This window comes from Littorina saxatilis, linkage group LG1, assembly GCF_037325665.1.
Source record: "Littorina saxatilis isolate snail1 linkage group LG1, US_GU_Lsax_2.0, whole genome shotgun sequence".
In the NCBI taxonomy this organism is placed as follows: Eukaryota; Metazoa; Mollusca; class Gastropoda; order Littorinimorpha; family Littorinidae; genus Littorina; species Littorina saxatilis.
Window position 1 is genome coordinate 1,244,965 of NC_090245.1, and position 26,122 is coordinate 1,271,086.

Genomic DNA, 26,122 nt, shown 5'->3' on the forward strand with positions numbered 1-26,122 from the left:
CACCAATCTTTATATATAACCTCCTTACACTATGACATCAGTTACTATTTTTTACAACAACAGCTTTAGACTTGTTGCGTTAACGCATCTCTAAAAAAGTGCTGTGAACTTACGGTCATTTACAACAGGGTTTTGGGGGTTAAAAAATAGAAATTATGTCACGGAGCCTTGTACCTTGACTCTTTTTGATGATGAAATACATTGCAAACAAACCACAAGTAGAACTTAACATCCCCTGTAATACCTGTTCGTTGGTTTTAGAACACAAACCAATGACGCATAAAAAACAAACACCTTCAATGTCTTTGTGATTCGGTTTAAAACCAAAACTATCAAAATATTCAATATTCCCCTGACCATCATAATACACACCAACCCAATGAGACCCAACCTTATGTGCTGGGTCTGTGTTTATGACGTAAGACGAGGGGTGAAGTAAATTTATCTCAGAAGGAAGTTGGTCTCTGGTGTAAACACCCATAAACGGCCGTCTTGCCACGGGGTGTCTTAACAGTAGGCGAGAGATCTCTAGTCCATTCATGATGTAAAATCAGTGATAACCTGCCTACTCCGATCATTTTCTAGCAACGAGGCCATTTCTGCATACACAATAACGTGAACAGGCTCTACCAGGGGTGCACTAAACTTTTAGTTCCAGACGCAAACTCCCACAGTAGTATTCATAGACAATTCTGTTACCGGCGTCACCAACACCCACTCCTGTTCCTGCGGTCAAACTAAAGAAACTTCCCACATACTCTCTGTTTTCAAAAGTCTGGTGTTAGTGGTTTTGCAGGGGCTTGTTTTCCATCAACATAGAGGCAGAGAAAATTCAAGTTGTGGGTTTTAAAAGTTGAATGGTTTTTTTTTGTGTAGCTACCGTTAAACGCAGCGCTCTCTACTAGTCCTACTACAACGCGTGTTGGTGGCTGCCTGAGAAACAAATTGTCTAAAACAGCACTATGGTTTCCACGCGGGATCCCGTAAGATTTCATAACTACTCTTTTTAGAGGGTATTTGGCTGTGGACCTCTCCAGGGCTTTTGCGTGAACAAGACTTACAGCTGGATTTAGTTTTGCTTTTCTGACAAACAAAGAGGCGTGTGTAACCACCGTTAGGTAAGCAGGGTTAATCCGTTGCTCATCACATTAAAACTTTGTCAATACGATACATTTCTTTCTCTCCTACGTTTTGTAGTTCTTCTTTGTAAAAAAACCTACCTTGTAGTTATTCTGCGTTAGCGTCTTTCAGCTTATCGGTCACTGGAGTTGTTTTCAACACACTGCTAACTGTAAATAATTCTTCTGTTCACGCAGGTAAATAACCTTTTTTAAAGAGTCGCCGTGTTTTACTTAGTCTCACACGATCATCAACCTGTAGCCTACCTTTGGGTGTTTTTCTTTGGGGGTTGTCCGTACAAAACTTACCAAACTGTTTCTTTGTTAGCGAGGCAAACTTTAGCAGGTGTTGGTTTTATACTTCTGTGAAACGAATGGTTATACGCGTGTACCAGGTGTTGTAATTCTTCTACAAATCTTACACGATTAGTGTGTGTAAAAAAGCGCCACATTTTCTCTTTTAAGAGGAACCCTTGTTCTGATTTCCCCCTGATCTGTTCCATGAGTGACTTGTCTTTCTTTCATGCATCAGTCAATAACCACTCTGTTTTTCAACGACCACGCCTGATCAACTCAAACCAGGACTTTCTTTCTTTTCTCGGTGAAATCAGTGACCATGACATTCTAGAACAAGTTAGACTCGAACGCCCAAACTCTCGGTATTCTGTTCACACCATCATGTCTTCCAGTTTCTATGTCACGCCTTTGTCTGACTTTCCTATCGGATGAGTCTGTGGTAGTCTACCTAACTACATCACAAACACACAGTTCTTGCACAAGTTACAAAAAGACGAGCATCATCATTTTCCTTATACTGACGGTCTGTGTCTCTTTCGCTGTCTTGCTTTGCACAAAGGACCCTTGCCTCATTCTTTGCAAAAACCCACAAAAACCTTGTTCAAACAGTGGACCGGACATTCCCACCAGTTTGTCAAATTAAACAGAGACACACCTACTACAATATAAATTAGAAAAATCTGATCAACAAAACAAAACAACAAAAAAAATAAAAAAATAAAAAAATGTTTTACAAAAATACAATCTCACTACGAGGGGCGCGATAACCAAAAACACACCACAAGCAAGAGAATCTCTTGGTATCAGTAGTTGTCTCTTCTAATACGTTAGTAGCAACAGTTGTATCTTCAGCAGACAAGGCGTCCTCAGCCATAACTACTCTGAATACTGTCTAAGACTATCAGCTGAGATCCATGTGTCAAATGACGTTGGGTTTTGTGAACAAGAAACAATTAACAATTAAGTGGCTCTATCCCATTTCCCCCCCATTCCCTGTCGCGATATAACCTTGAACGTTTGAAAACGACGTTAAACACCAAATAAAGAAAGAAAGAAAATGACGTTGGGTACCTAAACCAATGCACTAAATACTCTTTTTTTCCTCCCTTACCAAGTCGTTCTTTTAGTACTTTGTCAATACGATACATTTCTTTCTCTCCTACTTTTTGTAGTTCTTCTTTGTAAAAAAACAAACTACCTTGTAGTTCTTCTGCGTGAGCGTCTTTCAGCTTATAGGTCACTGGAGTTGTTTTCAACACATTGCTAACTGTAAATAATTTTTCTGTTCACGCAGGTAAATAATCTTTTTTAAAGAGTCGTCGTGTTTTACTTAGTCTCACACGATCACCAACCTGTAGCCTACCTTTGGGTGTTTTCATTGGGGGGTTGTTCGTACAAAACTTACGTTTGTTCTGTTTCTTTGTTAGCGAGACAAACTTTAACAGGTGCTGTTTTTATACTTCTGTGAAACGAATGGTTATACGCGTGTACCAGGTGTTGTAATTCTTCTATATATCTTACACGATTAGTGTGTGTAAAAAAGCGCCACATTTTCTCTTTTAAGAGGAACCCTTGTTCTGATTTCCCTGATTGGTACGAGTCGCTTCTTGATCTGTTCCATGAGCAAAACAAACGCTTCAAAATCAAATTTTCTCACTCCTTTCTTCTCAAAAACAAAGAGTCGGGTGACTTGTCTTTCTTTCATGCCTCAGTCAATAACCACTCTGTCTTACAACGACCACGCCCGAGTTGTCAAAACAGGACTTTCTTTCTTTTCTCGGTGAAATCAGTGATCATGACATTCTAGAACAAGTTAGACTCGAACGCTCAAACTCTCGGTATTTTGTTCACAACATCATGTCTTCCAGTTTTTATGTCACGCCTTTGTCTGACTTTCCTATCGAACAGAGGGAAAAAAGAAGACCCCTAAAAGACCTCCTTTCAAGTTTGTTGTTAAACGTAACAATCAATATATGTGTCTTTGTACAGACAAACTTCGGTTTCTCGACATCAACAATTTTCTTGCGTCAGGTTTTAGTTATTCCAAGTACCTCTAGGCGTTCGGTGTCGAAGAGGAAAAGGGTTTTTTCTGCTATGAATACGTCACTAGTCTAAGTACACTAGACGAAAGAGAACTCCCACCCCATGCAGCTTTTTTTAGTAAGCTCAAAAACTCAAATATTTTTGATACAGAGTACGCTTTTTGTCAGCGTGTGTGGACTGAAAACAAAATGACGACTTTGAAGGCTTTTTTTTGGTGTGGTACAACAACCTAGACACAGTACCGTTTCTGGTTGCTTTGCAGCATCAGATTAGTATGTACGCTAGTCTGCGAGTTGATTTGCTGAAAGACGGTATTATTTCTGTCCCCAGGTGTGACACTGAAGTGTCTGTTTGACACGTTGTCTTCAGATACCTACTTTTCACTTTTTAACAAAAAACAAAAAGACGTTCAAGCACTTTTGCGAAAGAACATTGTCGAGGGTCCGTCTATTGTCTTTCACAGATACCACGAAAAAGACAAAACACACATTCGTGGTAATCAGGACAAACCGGTACAGGCTGTTCAGGGATTTGATGCGCTGTATTTAGCTGCACTCATGCAAGACATGCCCACAGAGCACCCTGTCATTCGTAGAAAAGAAAACGCTTTTAAAGCGGAAAAAAAACAGATCCCTACGGTCAGCTAGCTCGGGAATGGTTGGAGTGGGTTATGGATTCAATCGGGTTGATATAGTGTGATATTTATGTACCTGATCATCTAAAAGAACATTTCAGTGAAATGCAGCCTATTTTCAAAAATGAGTCTGTCAGCTGAGAACAGATCGGGGATTTTATGAAAGACTACGCTGAAAAAACACAAGCTTTTATCCCAACCACGCCGTACACTTGTAGGGAGTTACCACGGTGAACAAATTCTGCTAGCTACACCCCTCTTGTTTTGGTACGTGCAACACGGGTTGATTGTTAAAACATCACGCTGATCATAGAGTATCAACCCAAAACCTGTTTCCGTCAGTTTGGTGACAGCGTTTCAAACGCAAGACGAGCAGGAGACCAAGACTCATCAAAAACTATCTTAGCTGAAACTTTCAAACTGCTCGGTAACTCAGTCTACGGGAAAACCTTAACTAACGTGGCCAACCATCGTGATATTCATTACGTTTTGTCTGATAAGGCCTCAAAACTGATCAACAATGGTCGTTTTCAAAAACTAACAGAAGTAACAGATTCTGTCACTGAAGTAGAGATGGTTAAAAAAATCAACTGGTCACTCCCCTCTCAGATTGGTTACTTTGTTTACCAGTACGCTAAACTACGCATGTTGGAGTTTCATTTTGATTTTCTAGATAAGTTTGTGTCCAGAGCCGACTACCAGCTTTTGGAAATGGATACAGATTCTCTATACATGGCGCTTAGCGCTTCAACGTTAGAAGAGGTGGTTCGTCCTGAACTGCGAGAGCAGTTTTACCAAGTGTATAACCAATGGTTCCCCGCACAAGCCTGTGACCAACCAACATGTTCTAGCATGTGAGGTCTTGTGTCTCTGTGGACAACCAATACTCAGACGTGATCAGTCTCTAACCTAACATTATGTATGACTGACTGTAGAACAACTCGTGTTCGGTGTAAAATGTACTTGCGATGTTTATAACACCTACATAAAACCAACAGGTAGCTATCTGAGTCTAGTTGTTAAAGCTTTTTATATTTTTGTAAATCAGCTCTCATCTCTCCCGCCTCACCAGTCGAGCTAACTCCTCCACCCACCCCACACCATTTGTCTAGCACTAATCTAAGCATTAAACCCTAATCAACCCTCGGGGTAGGCAAACCACCTCCTATTAAACTTCTCTAACTGCTGGCCACCTCTGGTGGTTTTATCGGCGAGGGGGCTCCGCAAAGAGTAGGGGTACCATTTTTATCGCCTTATCCTGACACCTCTGATAGTTATTAGCGTCATAAAAGAGAGTGCTCCGCGAAGCGCGGATAGTAATCCTGTCATTACCCCAGCTGGAGTGGTCATTAGTACCGAGCAACAGGTACAGGCACATGAAATCACATGACAAAATATAAAACGCAATAAACCGTTTATGCGCAATATCTCCTTATCACTACTTAAACACAGGCACCTTAACCTATAACCTTCTATATCAAAATACGGCTGCGCGGCTGCGCAGCTGCGCAGGGGATGAGGCATACCTCTCCCTACTACTCTCGTCTCGATTCCCCCTCTATGTTAAAACATTTAGTCAAAACTTGATTAAATGTAAAAAGAAATAAGTAAGTATTCTTTAACAATCATACATTTCTGGCTTTATTGTATTACTTCTTGGCGTGAAGGATTTTCATGTTAAAGATTTCATCCCCCGGATAATTCAACCGAACAGCAATTGTCAGATTCTGAGGAGAATATTGCGCACAACGGGACTAACAGAGCGACCCAATCTTTGTCCTGGCTTTTCTGTCAGACATGAGGGATAATGCTGATAGTCTAAACTTGATCTCTCTCTCTTCCCCCCCCCCCTCTCTCTCTCTGTACGCGTGCGTGAGTGTGTGTGTGTGTGTTTGTGTATGTGCGTGTGTGTGTGTGGAGCCTTGTGTGCATACATGTGCATGTCTCTCCCACCCCCCCCCCCTCCCTGTTTGTCCTATTATTATTTTTATTCGTTAATCTTCCAGCCGAATCAAGCGAGTAAAAACCTGTCCTGTCTTGTCAATCAATCAATGAGGTTTATATCGCGCATATTCCGTGGGTACAGTTCTAGGCGCTTTGCAGTGATGCCGTGTGAGATGAAATTTTATACGGCCAGTAATTGCAGCCATTTCGGCGCATATTTACCTTTCACGGCCTATTATTCCAAGTCACACGGGTATAGGTTGACAATTATTAACTGTGCCTAAGCAATTTTTGCCAGGAAAGACCCTTTTGTCAATCGTGGGATCTTTAACGTGCACACCCAATGTAGTGTACACGGGGGGGGGGGGGGGGGGGGGGGGGGGGGGGGGGGGAGTTCGGACACCGAAGAGAGTCTGCACACAAATTTGACTCTGAAATAAATTTCCGCCGAACCTGGGATCGAACTCATGCTGACAGCGGCCAACTGAATACAAATCCAGCGCGCTACCAACTGACCTATATCCCCGTCTTGTGCAGACATGCATGCGCGTGCGTGCGCGTGAACACGTACTGGTTGAATGCTCACACGTGTGTGTAGATATTCCAAGACAGTTTATCGTATTTTATTGATCATAACTATACGTAACGACAGGATGCAATTCTCTTCACGAGGACGCACCACGCAGAGACTATAATTTATTTAACAGGAGAATCACGACTCCAGCGCGTGCTTCCGTTCCGAAAGGCGGACCCTGTCTGGAGCGAACACCTGCGTCACCCACTATCACCGTAGTGACCACATTAACCCATTTCAGCGAACACCTGCGTCACCCACTATCACCGTAGTGACCACATTAACCCATTTCACTGAAAAGAGAAGATGGAACGATAAAAAGAGCATTGTAGTTAATATCATTGCTCATGTTAGAAAAAATGATGTTTATTTGTTTAACTTTGTTTTCCCTATGTCTGTGTGACCTATTTTTCTTATGTTTCAGGACAAAAAGAAGAATTACTCTATTTCTATTTTTGTGTGTTCAAAATGCATGATGATTCATTTGTTATGGATTGATTTCAAAAAAGCCAATATTAACTATTTTAATCAATATTCGCACTAACCGGAAACTTCCGGTATTTTACAGCTTTAAAGCTGTGGTCTATTTATGACTTTCCGGGGCTACGAGGTTGAAAAATAGGGATAAAATCATGTACAGAATTATGTACAGCAAACGCTACCCGACACCCCACCTATACGGCGTGTATGACCTTGAGAGCTTCAGTCCACGCTTGAATTTTGCAGGGATAACATCCGGTTTGCTCTCTCAAGACTGATCATATTTTATCTTCAAGAGAGATCAAGAGGAAAAAATAAACGCCCCGGCGAAGATTCGAACTCTCGACCTCGAGACTTCGTGTCGCATGTCCTAACCACTAGGCTACTGCGCCAATGAGGAAAAAGAAGGAAAAACATTGATATGAATTCATGTTACGTTATTCTTGAAGTAGCATGATTTCTATCTCTATCCGCCCATTGTTCAGAAGTGAATACATGTATAACTATTTCTTAGATGTCTGTTTTCAACTGCACAGAGCTTTGGAGAGATTCAATTACTGTACTGTTCATGTCATTTTTCTTGCATGTTGTAAATAGAGATATCACAGCTATTTACATGGCGCGAATGTCGTGTAGCATGACGGTGTAAACATGTACTGCGATTCCGTGAAACATGTTTGCAAATAAAGGCAAATTTTAATGGCAATTTTTTACGTTTTTGCAACGCATGAATGGTAACTCAAGCGTAGAAAGATATAAAATTATCGATTTTTTTTAATCTTTGACAACACTGGTGAAGTGGCCTAGCGGTTAAGACATCGGCCCCGACATTTCGAGGCCCCGAGACCTTGAGTTCCAATCCCTGCCAAGTCGTTTATTTTTTCTGCTCGATCCTTCTCGACAAATATGCTCAGCTCTGAGAGAGCAAACCGGATGTTACCACTGCAAAATTCAAGCGTTGACTGAAGCTCTCAAGGTCATACACGCCGTATAGGTGGGGTTTCGGGTAGCGTTTGCTGTACATAATTCTGTACATGATTTTATCCCTATTTTTCAACCTCGTAGCCTCGGAAAGTCATAAATAGACCACAGCTTTAATATTGACAATCTGTAAAATGAAATTGAACTGCCCGGTCATATTAGTTTTAGTTACACTGTATAGTTTGCCGCAACAAGATATTGTAACAACATAAGGTCTTAGTTTGATTTGATACACTGTCAAGATATTGTAACATCATAAGGTCTCAGTTTGATTTGATACACTGTCAAGATATTGTAACAACATAAGGTCTTAGTTTGATTTGATACACTGTCAAGATATTGTAACATCATAAGGTCTTAGTTTGATTTGATACACTGTCAAGATATTGTAACATCATAAGGTCTCAGTTTGATTTGATACACTGTCAAGATATTGTAACATCATAAGGTCTTAGTTTGATTTGATACACTGTCAAGATATTGTAACATCATAAGGTCTTAGTTTGATTTGATACACTGTCAAGATATTGTAACATCATAAGGTCTTAGTTTGATTTGATACACTGTCAAGATATTGTAACATCATAAGGTCTTAGTTTGATTTGACACACTGTCAAGATATTGTAACATCATAAGGTCTTAGTTTGATTTGATACACTGTCAAGATATTGTAACATCATAAGGTCTTAGTTTGATTTGATACACTGTCAAGATATTGTAACATCATAAGGTCTTAGTTTGATTTGATACACTGTCAAGATGTTGTAACATCATAAGGTCTTAGTTTGATTTGATACACTGTCAAGATATTGTAACATCATAAGGTCTTAGTTTGATTTGATACACTGTCAAGATGTTGTAACATCATAAGGTAATTAGTTTGATTTGATACACTGTCAAGATGTTGTAACATCATAAGGTCTCAGTTTGATTTGATACACTGTCAAGATGTTGTAACATCATAAGGTAATTAGTTTGATTTGATACACTGTCAAGATGTTGTAACATCATAAGGTCTCAGTTTGATTTGATACACTGTCAAGATGTTGTAACATCATAAGGTCTCAGTTTGATTTGATACACTGTCAAGATGTTGTAACATCATAAGGTCTCAGTTTGATTTGATACACTGTCAAGATATTGTAACATCATAAGGTCTTAGATTGATTTGATACACTGTCAAGATGTTGTAACATCATAAGGTAATTAGTTTGATTTGATACACTGTCAAGATATTGTAACATCATAAGGTCTTAGTTTGATTTGACACACTGTCAAGATGTTGTAACATCATAAGGTCTTAGTTTGATTTGATACACTGTCAAGATGTTGTAACATCATAAGGTAATTAGTTTGATTTGATACACTGTCAAGATGTTGTAACATCATAAGGTCTTAGTTTGATTTGATACACTGTCAAGATGTTGTAACATCATAAGGTAATTAGTTTGATTTGATACACTGTCAAGATGTTGTAACATCATAAGGTCTTAGTTTGATTTGACACACTGTCAAGATATTGTAACATCATAAGGTAATTAGTTTGATTTGATACACTGTCAAGATGTTGTAACATCATAAGGTCTTAGTTTGATTTGATACACTGTCAAGATGTTGTAACATCATAAGGTAATTAGTTTGATTTGATACACTGTCAAGATGTTGTAACAACATAAGATCTTAGTTTGATTTGATACACTGTCAAGATATTGTAACATCATAAGGTCTTAGTTTGATTTGATACACTGTCAAGATGTTGTAACATCATAAGGTCTTAGTTTGATTTGATACACTGTCAAGATGTTGTAACATCATAAGGTCTTAGTTTGATTTGATACACTGTCAAGATGTTGTAACATCATAAGGTCTTAGTTTGATTTGACACACTGTCAAGATATTGTAACATCATAAGGTAATTAGTTTGATTTGATACACTGTCAAGATATTGTAACATCATAAGATCTTAATTAACTCATTTAATCGATGTGCCAGCGTTGAGCAATAGCGAAATGGGCGGAGCTTAGGTTTGTTCCAGCTCTGATGCAATTCACAAAACGGACAAAAAAAGGCCCGTATAGATGAAATATGTACTCCTGCTGATAGAATAGCATTTATTTAATACTCACTATCAGTGGATGGCATCAAAGTGGTAAAATCTGCATGCTATGCGCCAAAAACAAAATGATCCAGCTCTGAGGCGTTTGATCGGCAAAATGTTCTAACTCTGAGCAAATGTTGAAAATGGTCCTGCTCTGAGCAAATGTTACCGGGTGTATCTCATTCTGTATTTGAAGCAAATTTTTAAAAACAAAAAAATAAAGAAAGAAAGTAATAAAGAAATATTGAGTTCAAAACAGTTGCCGATAAGTCAGTTTACATTTAGGACCCAATTTATTTTAAAATGTAGTTTTTTTTCCCATTACCTTTTTGATGGTATGTTGTCTCCTCTGTATGGAGTTAAAGTGATATGATTTCTTTTTTCAGCTAAATGCAAGTAATGGAATATGGAATATGTGAGATGTGGAAAGTGCAAGAAACGAGAAGACAGCATCATTACTGCATTCTAGCATTGTCACACTGTTAGGAAACGCTACCGTTGCTGAGCTTTGGTTCAGTTTTGTGTGTTGCATGTAGTTGACTTATTTGTACTTTGTGGGAAAGTACCGATATTATATTTTGTAAACACAATATTTATGCTTGGACGAGAATGCAGGTGAACTTTCTAGTCCTGTCAAAACAAGTTGTTTACCATGCTGTTTTAGTCGTGAGTTCGTGGCGTTCGTTCGGATTAAGTGTGTCGGCGCTTTTGATGTACGTCAGAGAGAATGTCGCTAGTTTAGTCCATGCACGGCTCGTATAATGTAGTTGTATCGTGTTCGGTCTGGAATATTCTCGAGATTGAGTATTTACTATATATGCCAGCGCGATTTGAATGTTAAAAAAGCTTCTATTTGAGTTCTGCTACGTTGTGCAGTTGTATGTATTGAATGCTGAATAAATCCTCGAACTCAATTTGACGAGTTGTTTTCTGTTGCTGCGAAGACGGGCGACGTAGAATAAAAGAACACAACTATACGACGTTTGAGAACTTGTGGCAATCTCAAGTGTCGTGTAACAATTGGGGGCCAAGCCAAGGATCTACGTTTAACGCCAAGGGTTTTCCAGCAACAAGGACTAGCGTCAAGACAGTCACAGGAGGTAGCCATCAATCGGGTGTATCCTGAGGGATCAGTATTGAGACTACGGAACCGTGGATTCGGTGTGACTGGTGAAGAGTTTGGTAATCGCCGCAGCTCGGTACGGTGAGCGACGCCGGAGTGTATCGGGATTACAGAGGTTAGCTGCCGTTTGGACGAGACGGACTTCGTCGCGGAGCTAGTGCATTAATACTACGAAATACGACTGAGGTACGTCGTGTACGTATCGTGAGCAGAGTGCGCCGTCACGTTAGACGAGGAGGGTGGCAGCCTGCGTCTACGAAGGTGAACAGCGACGAGAGAAGCATCGGAGGTGCAGTAGAGACTGTGTTCTTTTAGAAGACTACATTCGTCTACGTTCGTGGCTGTGAAATAATACAGACGAACGCACCGGAAAAGACCAGAATGGCTGAGTTCTGGGCAAAAGGAGTTGAACTGGGACTGAAAGGCAAGCAGCTGACGGAGTTCGTCGAGTCCCAGACACGACTGCAAGCGCAGCGTGAAGAAAGACAAGCGCAGCGTGAAGAAAGACAAGCGCAGCGTGAGCGTGAAGAAAGACAAGCGCAGCGTGAGCGAGAAGAAAAAGAAAGACAAGCGCAGCGTGAGCGTGAAGAAAGACAAGCGCAGCGTGAAGAAAGAGAAGCACAGCGTGAAGAAAGGCAAATGGAGCTGAAACGCGTAGAGCTCCAGATAGAAATGGAGACGAAGCGCTTAGAGCTTCAGACAGAAATGGTGCGTGTTCAAAATGAGCAAGCGGCACCACGCCAAAGAGATAACCAGCAGCAAATGCTACACAGGGCACCGAAACTTCCAGCATTCGCTGACGGGAAGGACCAGATCGACTGCTACCTTGCAAGATTCGAGAGGTTCGCCGAGAGTGTTAGATGGCAGCGCGACGACTGGGCGATTCAACTCAGCGCACATTTGACTGGGGCAGCACTTGAGGTCTACACTAGACTTTCAAATGATGACGCCAGAGACTATGATGTACTGAAGGAAGCTCTGTTGCGTTGCTACAACTTCACTGAAAGGGGCTACCGTCAACGCTTCCGCAAATGCCAGCCATTGTCTGGAGAGACACCGAGCCAGTTTGTGGAGCGCCTGTCGTCATACCTGCAGAAGTGGGTGGAGTTATCAGGTGAAGAGCAGTCATACGAGAGTCTGCGGGACTTGATCGTGAAGGAGCAGTTCCTTAATGCCTGCCCGAAGGACCTGGCGACCCGCTTGGAAGAGCAAAAACTGCGGGGTTTGAAGGACATTACTGATGCTGCTGAGCGTTATCTCATTGCTCATGGAAGGACCCTGGGGACGTCAAAGTCATCGAAACCTTTCCAGAAGAGCGGGAACCAGGGAAACCAACCTGCCAAGGGACAAACTGAGTCCGCACCATCATCCAATGAAGGGCAGAACATAACGTGTTTCCATTGCAATGCCAAGGGTCACCGAGTCGCCAACTGTCCCCAAAAGAAAAATAAGGGACATGTCAATGACAAAGCGCAAGAACATCGACGGAGATATTACGACAACAAGAGGCAAACGAGTGGCTCGAACCAACAAGTATGTGCGAGCAGCGTCATACTTCCAAGGGCTGCCGAGCAAGTGGATACACCATCGGACGTGGAAGAATGTCTATCTGATGGCCAGCTTCTACTCGCTAATGGCAAGTCAATCTCTGTCGTCGCCAGCGCAGCTGTGTCAGTGTCGAACATGCCCGTGTCGAAGGGATTTGTTGAGAAGCAGGAAGTGACTGTTCTCAGAGATTCGGGCTGCAATGGAGTCATTGTCAAAGAGGATCTGGTGCCAACAGAGAAGTTCACTGGTGACTTCAAGTGGACACTCATGGCTGACAGCAAATGCGTGAGGGCACCAGTGGCAAAGATCCAGATAGATACTCCATACTTCACCGGAGAAGTTGAGGCCGTCTGCCTGAAGAAGCCCTTGTACGATCTATTAATTGGGAACATTGGGGGTGCGAGACGTCCTGATGACCCTGATGTCGAATGGAGAATGGGCGCAGCTCAGCCTGCTGTTGAGGAGGAAGACCCACTGCCATTCGTGAATGAAGATATCAGCGAACTGTTACGAGATGACAGAGCAACTGTGCATCGCCGCGACCAGCCGCAGGTTGTAAGCGCTGTGACGACCAGAGCCCAGGCGAAGAAGGACAAAACAACTACGCCACTCAGGGTCACCAATAGTTCTGCAACTGCTGTCGTGGACAGGGATCGGCTGATTCAGCTACAGGAAGCTGATTCGACCTTAACAAAGTACAGGAGTCGTCCTGTCAAGGAGATGACTAAGGGCGAAGGCACTGTGCAATTTGAAGTGAAGGCCAAGATCCTGTACAGAGTGTTCCAGCACGCGAGAGTCAACGGTGGGAAGTCATTACGTCAAGTTCTGGTGCCTCAACCGCTTAGGCGCCAGGTGATGGAGGTGGCCCACGACTCTATTATGGGAGGTCACCTGGGGGTCAAGAAGACATCGGACAGAATCCAGGCTGCGTTTTACTGGCCAGGATTGCATGCAGATGTGACTCGATTCTGCCGATCGTGCGATATTTGCCAGAAAACCATACCTCGAGGAAGGGTCCCGAAAGTGCCGTTGCAGAAGATGCCTTTGATCGACCGACCTTTCAAGAGGGTGGCCATTGACCTCATCGGCGAGATCAAACCGCCAAGTGAAGAGGGTCATCGTTGGGTACTGACCCTGGTAGACTATGCAACCAGGTATCCAGATGCCGTGCCTCTGAAGAAAATTGACACCGAGACTGTTGCCGAGGCACTTGTGGACATTTTCAGCAGAATTGGGGTTCCTGAAGAGATCCTCACAGACCTGGGGACACAGTTTGTCTCTGAATGCATGGAAGAGGTCAACAGGCTGCTGAGCATTCGTCACTTGACTACGACACCCTATCACCCGATGTGCAATGGGCTGGTCGAAAAATTCAATGCAACGCTGAAGTCCACGCTGAAGAAACTATGCAGTGAGCAGCCAAGGCAGTGGCATCGCTACATCAATGCCTTGCTATTTGCATACAGGGAGGTGCCACAAGAGTCCACTGGATTCTCCCCGTTCGAGCTGATGTACGGGCGGACCGTGAGAGGCCCGATGCAAATACTAAAGGAATTGTGGACGAAAGATGTGGACACACCTGAAGTGAAGAACAGTTACCAGTACGTGTTCGAGTTGCGAGAGAAACTGGAGGAGACTCTCGAGATTGCGAGAGAAAACTTGAGAAAGTCTCAGGATAGCAGAAAGCACTTCTACGACCGCAAAGCCGTAAACAGGAAGTTTACACCAGGTAACAAAGTGCTGATACTGCTTCCCACTGATCACAACAAACTACTGATGCAGTGGAAAGGCCCATACGAGGTTGAGGCCGTGGTAGGGATCAACGACTACAAGGTGAATGTCGGCAAGAAGTCCAAGATCTACCACGCTAACCTCCTGAAACTGTATGTGGAGAGACCTCCGGAAGCAGTACAGGTCGCAGCAAGTGTGGAAGAACCAGCCGAACTAGACGAGTTCGACGGCGAGGAACTACTGGAGTTGGGAGACCTCCACAAGAAAGAGGGAGTGGATGACGTCAAGTTAGGACCTGACCTGACAGAAGATCAGCAGAAGGAGCTGCATGATTTTATGGGCGACTTCACCCATAGGTTCTCTGATGTTCCAGGCTCTACGTCCTTGGTCGAACATGAAGTCCACCTCACATCTGACGTTCCTGTTCGCTCAAAACCATACCCTATCCCGTTTCAGGCTCGGGAATCCTTGAAGAAGGACATCGATAGCATGTTGAAGATGGGGGTCATCCGTGAGTCATCATCCCCTTACTCATCTCCCGTTGTTGTTGTCAAGAAGAAAGACGGTACAAACAGGGTATGCATTGACTTCAGGAAAGTCAATAAGATCACCGTGTTTGACCCTGAACCAATGCCGACGGCAACTGATCTATTCCGACAGTTAACCGGCAGTAAGATCTTCTCGAAGATCGATCTCAGCAAGGGATATTGGCAGATTCCTGTGCGCGAAGAGGACATACCAAAGACCGCCTTTGCAACTCCAGACGGAACGTATGAGTGCCTGCGGATGCCTTTTGGCATGGTGAACAGTGGTGCTACCCTGAAGAGGGGAATGCGAAAAATGCTCAAAGGAATGAAGAATGTTGTGTACTACTGGGATGATCTGCTAGTCCACACGGAGACCTTTGAGGAGCATCTGGAGACTTTGAGGGAATTGTTTTCCCGCCTGACAAAAGCTAATCTGACCGTGAGACCCAGCAAGTGCATTTTGGGGACCGACAACGTTGACTTCATAGGTCATTCACTGAAGGAAGGTCAAAAGGGGCTTTTGTTGGAAAACGTCACCAAGATCCTCAATGCGCCACGTCCTGAAACCAAGAAGCAGGTGCGATCCTTCCTTGGATTGGCTGGGTACTACAGAGAGTTCATTCCAAACTTCGCCGCCATAACGGCGCCTTTGTCGGACATGACCCGAAAAGGATGCCCCAACCGAATACTCTGGGGATCAGCTCAGGAGAAGGCATACCAGACCGTGCGCGACCTGATGTCACGAGACCCGGTGCTACGCCTTCCTGATACTGCCAAAGAGTTCATCTTGCGTACAGACGCATCGGACGAAGGGATCGGCGCCATGCTGATGCAAGAGCATGGAGGTAAACCGTTTTCGGTCAGCTATGCCAGCAAGAAGCTGTCAGGAGCCGAGAAGAACTACTCGACCATGGAGAAAGAGTGTTTAGCCATTGTGTGGGGAATCAAGAAATTTGAACTCTACCTCCAAGGGGTGAAATTCGTGCTTCAGACTGATCACAAACCCCTCACCTACCTGAACTCTGCGAAGTTTGTGAATAATCGTATCATGAGGTGGGTGATGTACTTGCAGAACTTTGATATGCGAGTGGAATCGATCAAAGGTTCAGACAATGTTGGAGCAGATTTTCTCAGCCGAGTATGTGAGTAAAACTGTGTTCATTCTCCAACAGACTAATGTACATACCTGGATTTCAATCTGTTATGTATACATAATATGTGTACAGGTAGCGTTTCAATGATTGAAAGAAATTAGGTAAATTTCTTCTGGTGTTGGGGGTAATGTTAGGAAACGCTACCGTTGCTGAGCTTTGGTTCAGTTTTGTGTGTTGCATGTAGTTGACTTATTTGTACTTTGTGGGAAAGTACCGATATTATATTTTGTAAACACAATATTTATGCTTGAACGAGAATGCAGGTGAACTTTCTAGTCCTGTCAAAACAAGTTGTTTACCATGCTGTTTTAGTCGTGAGTTCGTGGCGTTCGTTCGGATTAAGTGTGTCGGCGCTTTTGATGTACGCCAGAGAGAATGTCGCTAGTTTAGTCCATGCACGGCTCGTATAATGTAGTTGTATCGTGTTCGGTCTGGAATATTCTCGAGATTGAGTATTTACTATATATGCCAGCGCGATTTGAATGTTAAAAAAGCTTCTATTTGAGTTCTGCTACGTTGTGCAGTTGTATGTATTGAATGCTGAATAAATCCTCGAACTCAATTTGACGAGTTGTTTTCTGTTGCTGCGAAGACGGGCGACGTAGAATAAAAGAACACAACTATACGACGTTTGAGAACTTGTGGCAATCTCAAGTGTCGTGTAACACACACAAACAAACAAACAAACATCCAGAAAAAAAAACGAGAGGGAGGGAGGGAGAGAGAGAGAGAGAGAGAGAGAGAGAGAGAGAGAGAGAGAGAGAGAGAGAGAGAGAGAGAGAGAGAGAGAGAGAGAGGGGGGGGGGGGGGGGGAGAGAGAGAGAGAGAGGAAGAGACTCAGACTCAGACTCAGACCATTTTATTGACATAAAGGGTGAACATTTTAAGCCAAGGGCCTAATCTTACAACGTGCCCTTTACATTCACACTAACACATCCGCACGCATATAAACAACATATAATGAATTCATATAGGCATAACATGTAAATGTACAGTAAATAAGCATAAGCACCACGGCCACACGAAACACAAAATCTAATATACGAAGTAAAACAATATGAATATTATATGCTATGAGTATGTAATATGACGTGAATATAATTATATAGTCATATTAAGATACATTAGACAGAACTGTAAGATTCACATGATTATGTCACCGCGGGTGTGTACTTACAGAGAACAGTGTAGATGTTTTTTTTTAAAGAAGATTTAAAAGAGAGAGAGAGAGAGGGAGAGAGAGGGGGGAGAGAAGGGAGAGAGAGGGGGAGAGAGGGAGAGAGAGAGAGAGAGGGTGAGAGAGAGAGAGAGAGGGGCGAGAGAGGAGAGAGAAAACGAGAGCGGGGGAGAGAGAGAGAGAGAGAGAGAGAGAGAGAGAGAGAGAGAGAGAGAGAGAGAGAGAGAGAGAGAGAGAGAGAGAGAGAGAGAGAGAGAGAGAGAGAGAGAGAGAAAGACTGTGACTGCAGACAGACGGGACAATGCACTGACCTTGGGTTCATCGTACCAAATGCAGCAACCTCCCGCGTCGGTCAGTCTGGTGTTGTAGCAGCCACGCCCGCGGCTGTTGCAGTTGCTATGGTACCACACCTGTCATCATCATCATCATCATCCTCATCATCATCATCATCATCGTCATCGTTGTCATCTTAATCATTTCTTGTGGAAGTCAACGTATTATCACAACCATCAGTAACTGTCATCGGCTTATAAGTGGGGTGGAGGGGTGTGTGGTGTACGCCACGCCGAGCCTGTGTGTGTGTGTGTGTGTGTGTGTGTGTGTGTGTTTGTGTGTGTTCGTGAGTGTATGTGTACGCGTGTGTTTGCGTGTGTGTGTAAGTGTGTCCATCTCTTTGTTTGTGCCTTTGGTTTGTGTCTTTGGTTTGTGTCTTGGTTTGTGTCTTTGGTTTGTGTCTTTGGTTTGTGTCTTTGGTTTGTCTTGGTTTGTGTCTTGGTTTGTGTCTTGGTTTGTGTCTTGGTTTGTGTCTTGGGTTTGTGTCTTGGTTTGTGTCTTTGGTTTGTGTCTTGGTTTGTGTCTTGGTTTGTGTCTTGTTTGTGTCTTGGTTTGTGTCTTGGTTTGTGTCTTGGTTTGTGTCTTTGGTTTGTGTCTTGTTTGTGTCTTTAGTTTGTGTCTTAGTTTGTGTCTTGTTTGTGTCTTTAGTTTGTGTCTTTGGTTTGTGTCTTGTTTGTGTCTTTAGTTTGTGTCTTGTTTGTGTCTTGGTTTGTGTCTTGTTTGTGTCTTTGGTTTGTGTCTTAGTTTGTGTCTTGTTTGTGTCTTGGTTTGTGTCTTGTTTGTGTCTTGGTTTGTGTCTTGGTTTGTGTCTTGTTTGTGTCTTGGTTTGTGTCTTGTTTGTGTCTTTGGTTTGTGTCTTGTTTGTGTCTTGGTTTGTGTCTTGGTTTGTGTCTTGTTTGTGTCTTGGTTTGTGTCTTGTTTGTGTCTTTGGTTTGTGTCTTGGTTTGTGTCTTGTTTGTGTCTTGGTTTGTGTCTTGTTTGTGTCTTTGGTTTGTGTCTTGGTTTGTGTCTTGGTTTGTGTCTTGGTTTGTGTCTTGTTTGTGTCTTTGGTTTGTGTCTTGGTTTGTGTCTTGGTTTGTGTCTTGTTTGTCTTTGGTTTGTGTCTTGGTTTGTGTCTTGGTTTGTGTCTTGTTTGTGTCTTGGTTTGTGTCTTGTTTGTGTCTTTGGTTTGTGTCTTGGTTTGTGTCTTGTTTGTGTCTTGTTTGTGTCTTTGGTTTGTGTCTTGTTTGTGTCTTTGGTTTGTGTCTCTGTTTGTGTCTCTGTTTGTGTCTTGTTTGTGTCTTTGGTTTGTGTCTTGGTTTGTCTTGTTTGTGTCTTGGTTTGTGTCTTGGTTTGTGTCTTGTTTGTGTCTTTGGTTTGTGTCTTTGGTTTGTGTCTTGGTTTGTGTCTTGGTTTGTGTCTTTGGTTTGTGTCTTGGTTTGTGTCTTGGTTTGTGTCTTGTTTGTGTCTTGGTTTGTGTCTTGTTTGTGTCTTGGTTTGTGTCTTGTTTGTGTCTTTGGTTTGTGTCTTGGTTTGTGTCTTTGGTTTGTGTCTTGGTTTGTGTCTTGTTTGTGTCTTTGGTTTGTGTCTTGGTTTGTGTCTTGTTTGTGTCTTTGGTTTGTGTCTTGGTTTGTCTTGGTTTGTGTCTTGGTTTGTGTCTTGGTTTGTGTCTTTGGTTTATGTCTTAGTACGTGCTCGTGCACAGGCAAACACTCCAACACCTTTTGTTATAATGGCTTACCTTCTCTTTGACGGTAGAAACGATGCTGATGGCAAGCCCCATTCTGTAAACACCAAAGAGGAAATGAAAACAAATTATCAAAACAAGAACGGACAAAAAGAGAAGGAAGACAAATGAAGGATGATGATAGTAGCGTATAGATGATTTTAATGATTAGACTGGTTAAGTGTACAGTGTGAGTGTTAGTGTTAGTGGTTATCGGTAATTTTTTATGTGGTGACGTCAGCGTTTTGTGCGCAGTTCAAATGTTAGGGGTCAACGTTTACGTTTGCTCCCTTTGATCTGCTAACGAGCGGTGGTTAAATCGACAGAAATAACGAGCCCCTGCTGATGTTATGTATCCAACATCCTGAGTGAGTGTTGTGCAGAGTGGACATTGCTATGTATCCAACATCCTGAGTGAGTGTTGTGCAGAGTGGACATTGCTGTGTATCCAACACCCTGAGTGAGTGTTATGCAGAGTGGACATTGCTGTGTATCCAACACCCTGAGTGAGTGTTATGCAGAGTGGACATTGCTGTGTATCCAACACCCTGAGTGAGTGTTGTGCAGAGTGGACATTGCTATGTATCCAACATCCTGAGTGAGTGTTGTGCAGAGTGGACATTGCTATGTATCCAACACCCTGAGTGAGTGTTGTGCAGAGTGGACAATGCTATGTATCCAACACCCTGAGTGAGTGTTGTGCAGAGTGGACATTGCTATGTATCCAACACCCTGAGTGAGTGTTGTGCAGAGTGGACATTGCTATGTATCCAACACCCTGAGTGAGTGTTGTGCAGAGTGGACATTGCTATGTATCTAACATCCTGTGTGAGTGTTGTGCAGAGTGGACATTGCTATGTATCCAACATCCTGAGTGAGTGTTGTGCAGAGTGGACATTGCTATGTATCCAACATCCTGAGTGAGTGTTGTGCAGAGTGGACATTGCTATGTATCCTTTGCTCAGTGGGCGCGAATAGCAATGTGCGAAACTAATTCATGACAAAATCCTCTCTGCACAGGAAGCAGCCTTGCAGGTGATGTTAGGCCACGGTCTGTCCAAGTGGAGGATAATCTTCTCTGCACAGGAAGCAGCCTTGCAGGTGATGTTGACCACGGTCTGTCCAAGTGGAGGATAATCCTCTCTGCACAGGAAGCAGCCTTGCAGGTGATGTTAGGCACGGTATGTGTCCAAGTGGAGGATAATCCTCTCTGCACAGGAAGCAGCCTTGCAGGTGATGTTAGGCACGGTATGTCCAAGTGGAGGATAATCCTCTCTGCACAGGAAGCAGCCTTGCAGGTGATGTTAGGCACGGTATGTCCAAGTGGAGGATAATCCTCTCTGCACAGGAAGCAGCCTTGCAGGTGATGTTAGGCACGGTATGTGTCCAAGTGGAGGATAATCTTCTCTGCACAGGAAGCAGCCTTGCAGGTGATGTTAGGCCACGGTCTGTCCAAGTGGAGGATAATCCTCTCTGCACAGGAAGCAGCCTTGCAGGTGATGTTAGGCACGGTATGTCCAAGTGGAGGATAATCCTCTCCCATGTGTAAGCCTGGCCAGATGGTGAGCCGTGTTTTGACGTGGGGGGGGGGGGGGGGGAGGGACTGTGTGGTTACGAGTCTTGCTGACCAGTCAGGCACTTACCGCTCAGCTCGCCCTACCCGCCCGATACGATGGATGTAGTTCTGCTTCTCGTCCGGCAGCGTCACATTGATCACTGCAACCCAGAGTGAGGGTGATCAGTGCAAAACACAGCATTCCGCTCGCCATTAGAGCTACATCAACTTCAGCCTTGCCAACTTGCGAAATGATGTCGGCACGGAATGTAACGATGGGATGGGGACAAGCGTTATTTCAAGTGATGGATAGGTTCTTGTAGGGCAATGTCTGACGTCAGTGCCTTCTTCGCGCATGCACGCACGCACAAACGCATTGATATACACAACACACACGCACCGGCACACACACACACACGCACACACACACACACACACACACACACACACACACACACACACACACACACACACACACACACGCGCGCGCGTGCGCGAGAAAAAAAAGAAGCAATATGAAGCTTTTGCGTTCTTGTTAAGATACTTATTAAACGCCCACGGAAAAAAGCAATTGTACTATTGTCCTGTTCAAATTCTTAAAAAAAGTTTACGTTTCTGTTCCTCATGCAGACAAAACCATCAGTCAGACACACGAGTACGCAACAAGACAGACATGCCAGCGGACACTCAACCCTCCATTTGCGCATCTTTGCTGACAAGGCTGACAATGAGCTTGGATAGAGAGGTGAGACCACGACCAAGGACTTTGACAATGGATAGAGAGGTGAGACCATGACCAAGGACTTTGACAATGGATAGAGAGGTGAGACCATGACCAAGGACTTTGACAATGGATAGAGAGGTGAGACCATGACCAAGGACTTTGACAACGGATAGAGAGGTGAGACCATGACCAAGGACTTTGACAATGGATAGAGAGGTGAGACCACGACCAAGGACTTACAATGGATAGAGAGGTGAGACCACGACCAAGGACTTTGACAATGGATAGAGAGGTGAGACCCCGACCAAGGACTTTGACAATGGATAGAGAGGCGAGACCATGACCAAGGACTTTGACAATGGATAGAGAGGTGAGACCACGACCAAGGACTTTGACAATGGATAGAGAGGTGAGACCATGACCAAGGACTTTGACAACGGATAGAGAGGTGAGACCATGACCAAGGACTTTGACAATGGATAGAGAGGTAATACCACGACGACTGTTTCAAAGGAGTTTGACAACCTACCGAAAGGTAATCCTCTCACGTCGATACCGCGGGCAGCCACGTCCGTACAGATCATGAAGCGTACCTTGGCATCCTGAAACATCATCATCATCATCATCATCATCATCATCATCATCATCATCATCATCATCATCATCATCATCATCATCATCATCATCATCATCATCATCATCATTATGATCATCATCACTGTCATCATCATCATCATCGTCGTCGTCATCGTCGTCGTCGTCATCTGCGTCATCATCATCATCTGCAGGAAATTAATTCACCAATCCAATGTCTAATATGCAGCTCTTGTCTTAATGCACATGTTAAACTTGCGATTTAAAGGTGTCTTCCTTCCAGAATCAAGGATTTGTCCCGACTGTGATGAGAGTCAAGGATCTGTCCCGACTGTGATGAGAGTCAAGGATCTGTCCCGACTGTGATGAGAGTCAAGGATCTGTGATGAGAGTCAAGGATCTGTTCCGACTGTGATGAGAGTCAAGGATCTGTTCCGACTGTGATGAGAGTCAAGGATCTGTCCCGACTGTGATGAGAGTCAAGGATCTGTCCCGACTGTGATGAGAGTCAAGGATCTGTCCCGACTGTGATGAGAGTCAAGGATCTGTTCCGACTGTGATGAGAGTCAAGGACCTGTCCTGACTGTGATGAGAGTCAAGGATCTGTCCCGACTGTGGTGAGAGTCAAGGATCTGTCCCGACTGTGATGAGAGTCAAGGATCTGTCCCGACTGTGATGAGAGTCAAGGATCTGTCCCGACTGTGATGAGAGTCAAGGATCTGTCCCGACTGTGATGAGAGTCAAGGATCTGTCCCGACTGTGATGAGAGTCAAGGATCTGTCCCGACTGTGATGAGAGTCAAGGATCTGTCCCGACTGTGATGAGAGTCAAGGATCTGTCCCGACTGTGGTGAGAGTCAAGGATCTGTCCCGACTGTGGTGAGAGTCAAGGATCTGTCCCGATTGTGATGAGAGTCCAGGATCTGTCCTGACTGTGATGAGAGTCAAGGATCTGCCTCGACTGTGATGAAAGCCAAGGATCTGTTCCGACTGTGATGAGAGTCAAGGATCTGTCCCGACTGTGATGAGAGTCAAGGATCTGTCCCGACTGTGATGAGAGTCAAGGATCTGTTCCGACTGTGATGAGAGTCAAGGACCTGTCCTGACTGTGATGAGAGTCAAGGATCTGTCCCGACTGTGATGAGAGTCAAGGATCTGTCCCGACTGCGATGAGAGTCAAGGATCTGTTCCGACTGCGATGAGAGTCAAGGATCTGTCCCGACTGTGATGAGAGCCAAGGATCTGTCCCGACTGTGATGAGAGTCAAGGATCTGTCCCGACTGTGGTGAGAGTCAAGGATCTGTCCCGATTATGATGATAGTTCAGAGCACTCTTCCGCTTGGACACATACAAACCTTACCGTGGCCTATACCTTACTGTGGCCGATACCTTACTGTGGCCGGTACCTTACTGTGGCCGGTACCTTACTGCGGCCGGTACCTTACAATCGTCTGTTCAATTATTTGCGTAATTGACTCTAACGCCAATATGAAGTAATTCAACAACATCCAAATGTCATCTTCAGGACTGTACCTTGAACTTCTGCAGGTTGCCCTTCCTCTCGCCCGGGTTGCGATCACTGTGCAGACACACACAGGTCAGCTTTCCTGAAACAGGTATATGCACCTCATGAACATACAGCTCAGCTTTCCTGGAACAGTTATATGCACCACAGGAACACACAGGTCAGCTTTCCTGGAACAGGTATATGCACCACATGAACACACAACTCAGCTTTCCTGGAACAGGTATATATACCACATGAACACACAGCTCAGCTTTCCTGAAACAGGTATATGCACCACATGAACACACAGCTCAGCTTTCCTGAAACAGGTATATGCACCACATGAACACACAGCTCAGCTTTCCTGAAACAGGTATATGCACCACATGAACACACAGCTCAGCTTTCCTGAAACAGGTATATGCACCAGAGGAACACACAGCTCAGCTTTCCTGGAACAGTTATATGCACCACAGGAACACACAGCTCAGCTTTCCTAAAACAGGTATATGCACCTCATGAACATACAGCTCAGCTTTCCTGGAACAGTTACATGCATCACATGAACATCAGACACAGCTCAGCTTTCCTGGAACAGTTACATGCATCACATGAACATACAGCTCAGCTTTCATGAAACAGGTATATGCACCACATGAACACACAGCTCAGCTTTCCTGAAACAGTTATATGCACCACAGGAACATACAGGTCAGCTTTCCTGGAACAGTTATATGCACCACAGGAACATACAGGTCAGCTTTCCTGAAACAGTTATATGCACCACAGGAACACACAGCTCAGCTTTCCTAAAACAGGTATATGCACCTCATGAACATACAGCTCAGCTTTCCTGGAACAGTTATATGCACCACAGGAACACACAGCTCAGCTTTCCTAAAACAGGTATATGCACCTCATGAACATACAGCTCAGCTTTCCTGGAACAGTTATATGCACCACAGGAATACACAGCTCAGCTTTCATGAAACAGGTACATGCACCACAGGAACACACAGCTCAGCTTTCCTGAAACAGGTATATGCACCACAGGAACACACAGCTCAGCTTTCCTGGAACAGGTATATGCACCACATGAACACACAGGTCAGCTTTCATGAAACAGGTACATGCACCACAGGAACACACAGCTCAGATTTCCTGAAACAGGTACATGCACCACAGGAACACACAGCTCAGCTTTCATGAAACAGGTACATGCACCACAGGAACACACAGCTCAGCTTTCCTGGAACAGGTACATGCACCACAGGAACACACAGCTCAGCTTTCATGAAACAGGTATATGCACCACAGGAACACACAGCTCAGCTTTCATGAAACAGGTATATGCACCACAGGAAGACACAGCTCAGCTTTCCTGAAACAGGTATATGCACCACAGGAACACACATCTAAACTGTCCTGGAACAGGTATATCTATGCATCACATGAACATCAGACACACAGGTGAGCTTTCCTGGAACAGTTATATGCATCACATGAACATCAGACACAGCTCAGCTTTCCTGGAACAGTTACATGCATCACATGAACATCAGACACAGCTCAGCTTTTCTGGAACAGTTACATGCATCACATGAACATCAGACACAGCTCAGCTTTCCTGGAACAGTTACATGCATCACATGAACATCAGACACAGCTCAGCTCTCCTGGAACAGTTACATGCATCACATGAACATTAGACACAGCTCAGCTTTCCTGGAACAGTTACATGCATCACATGAACATCAGACACAGCTCAGCTTTCCTGGAACAGTTACATGCATCACATGAACATCAGACACAGCTCAGCTTTCCTGAAACAGTTACATGCATCACATGAACATCAGACACAGCTCAGCTCTCCTGGAACAGTTACATGCATCACATGAACATTAGACACAGCTCAGCTTTCCTGGAACTGTTACATGCATCACATGAACATCAAACACAGCTCTAGCTTTCCTGGAACTGTTACATGCATCACATGAACATCAAACACAGCTCAGCTCTCCTGGAACTGTTACATGCATCACATGAACATCAGACACAGCTCAGCTTTCCTGGAACAGTTACATGCATCACATGAACATCAGACACAGCTCAGCTCTCCTGGAACAGTTACATGCATCACATGAACATCAGACACAGCTCAGCTCTCCTGGAACAGTTACATGCATCACATGAACATCAGACACAGCTCAGCTTTCCTGGAACAGTTACATGCATCACATGAACATCAGACACAGCTCAGCTTTCCTGGAACAGTT

At 43.9% G+C, this 26,122-nt stretch overlaps 1 protein-coding gene across 1 annotated transcript in view; it reads right to left on the bottom strand.

Annotated features, from left to right (window-relative positions):
* The window catches only part of LOC138959188 (ATP-dependent RNA helicase DDX1-like), a 589,642-nt gene that overhangs the window by 78,068 nt on the left and 485,452 nt on the right, over positions 1 to 26,122 (bottom strand). Inside the window, exons 20-25 of the mRNA XM_070330587.1 lie at positions 23,873 to 23,946; positions 22,276 to 22,348; positions 21,111 to 21,183; positions 19,483 to 19,525; positions 17,741 to 17,839; positions 14,440 to 14,466 (exon numbers count right to left, since the gene is read on the bottom strand). Coding sequence (XP_070186688.1) covers positions 14,440 to 14,466; positions 17,741 to 17,839; positions 19,483 to 19,525; positions 21,111 to 21,183; positions 22,276 to 22,348; positions 23,873 to 23,946 — 389 coding nt within the window. The remainder of the gene's footprint in view (positions 1 to 14,439; positions 14,467 to 17,740; positions 17,840 to 19,482; positions 19,526 to 21,110; positions 21,184 to 22,275; positions 22,349 to 23,872; positions 23,947 to 26,122) is intronic.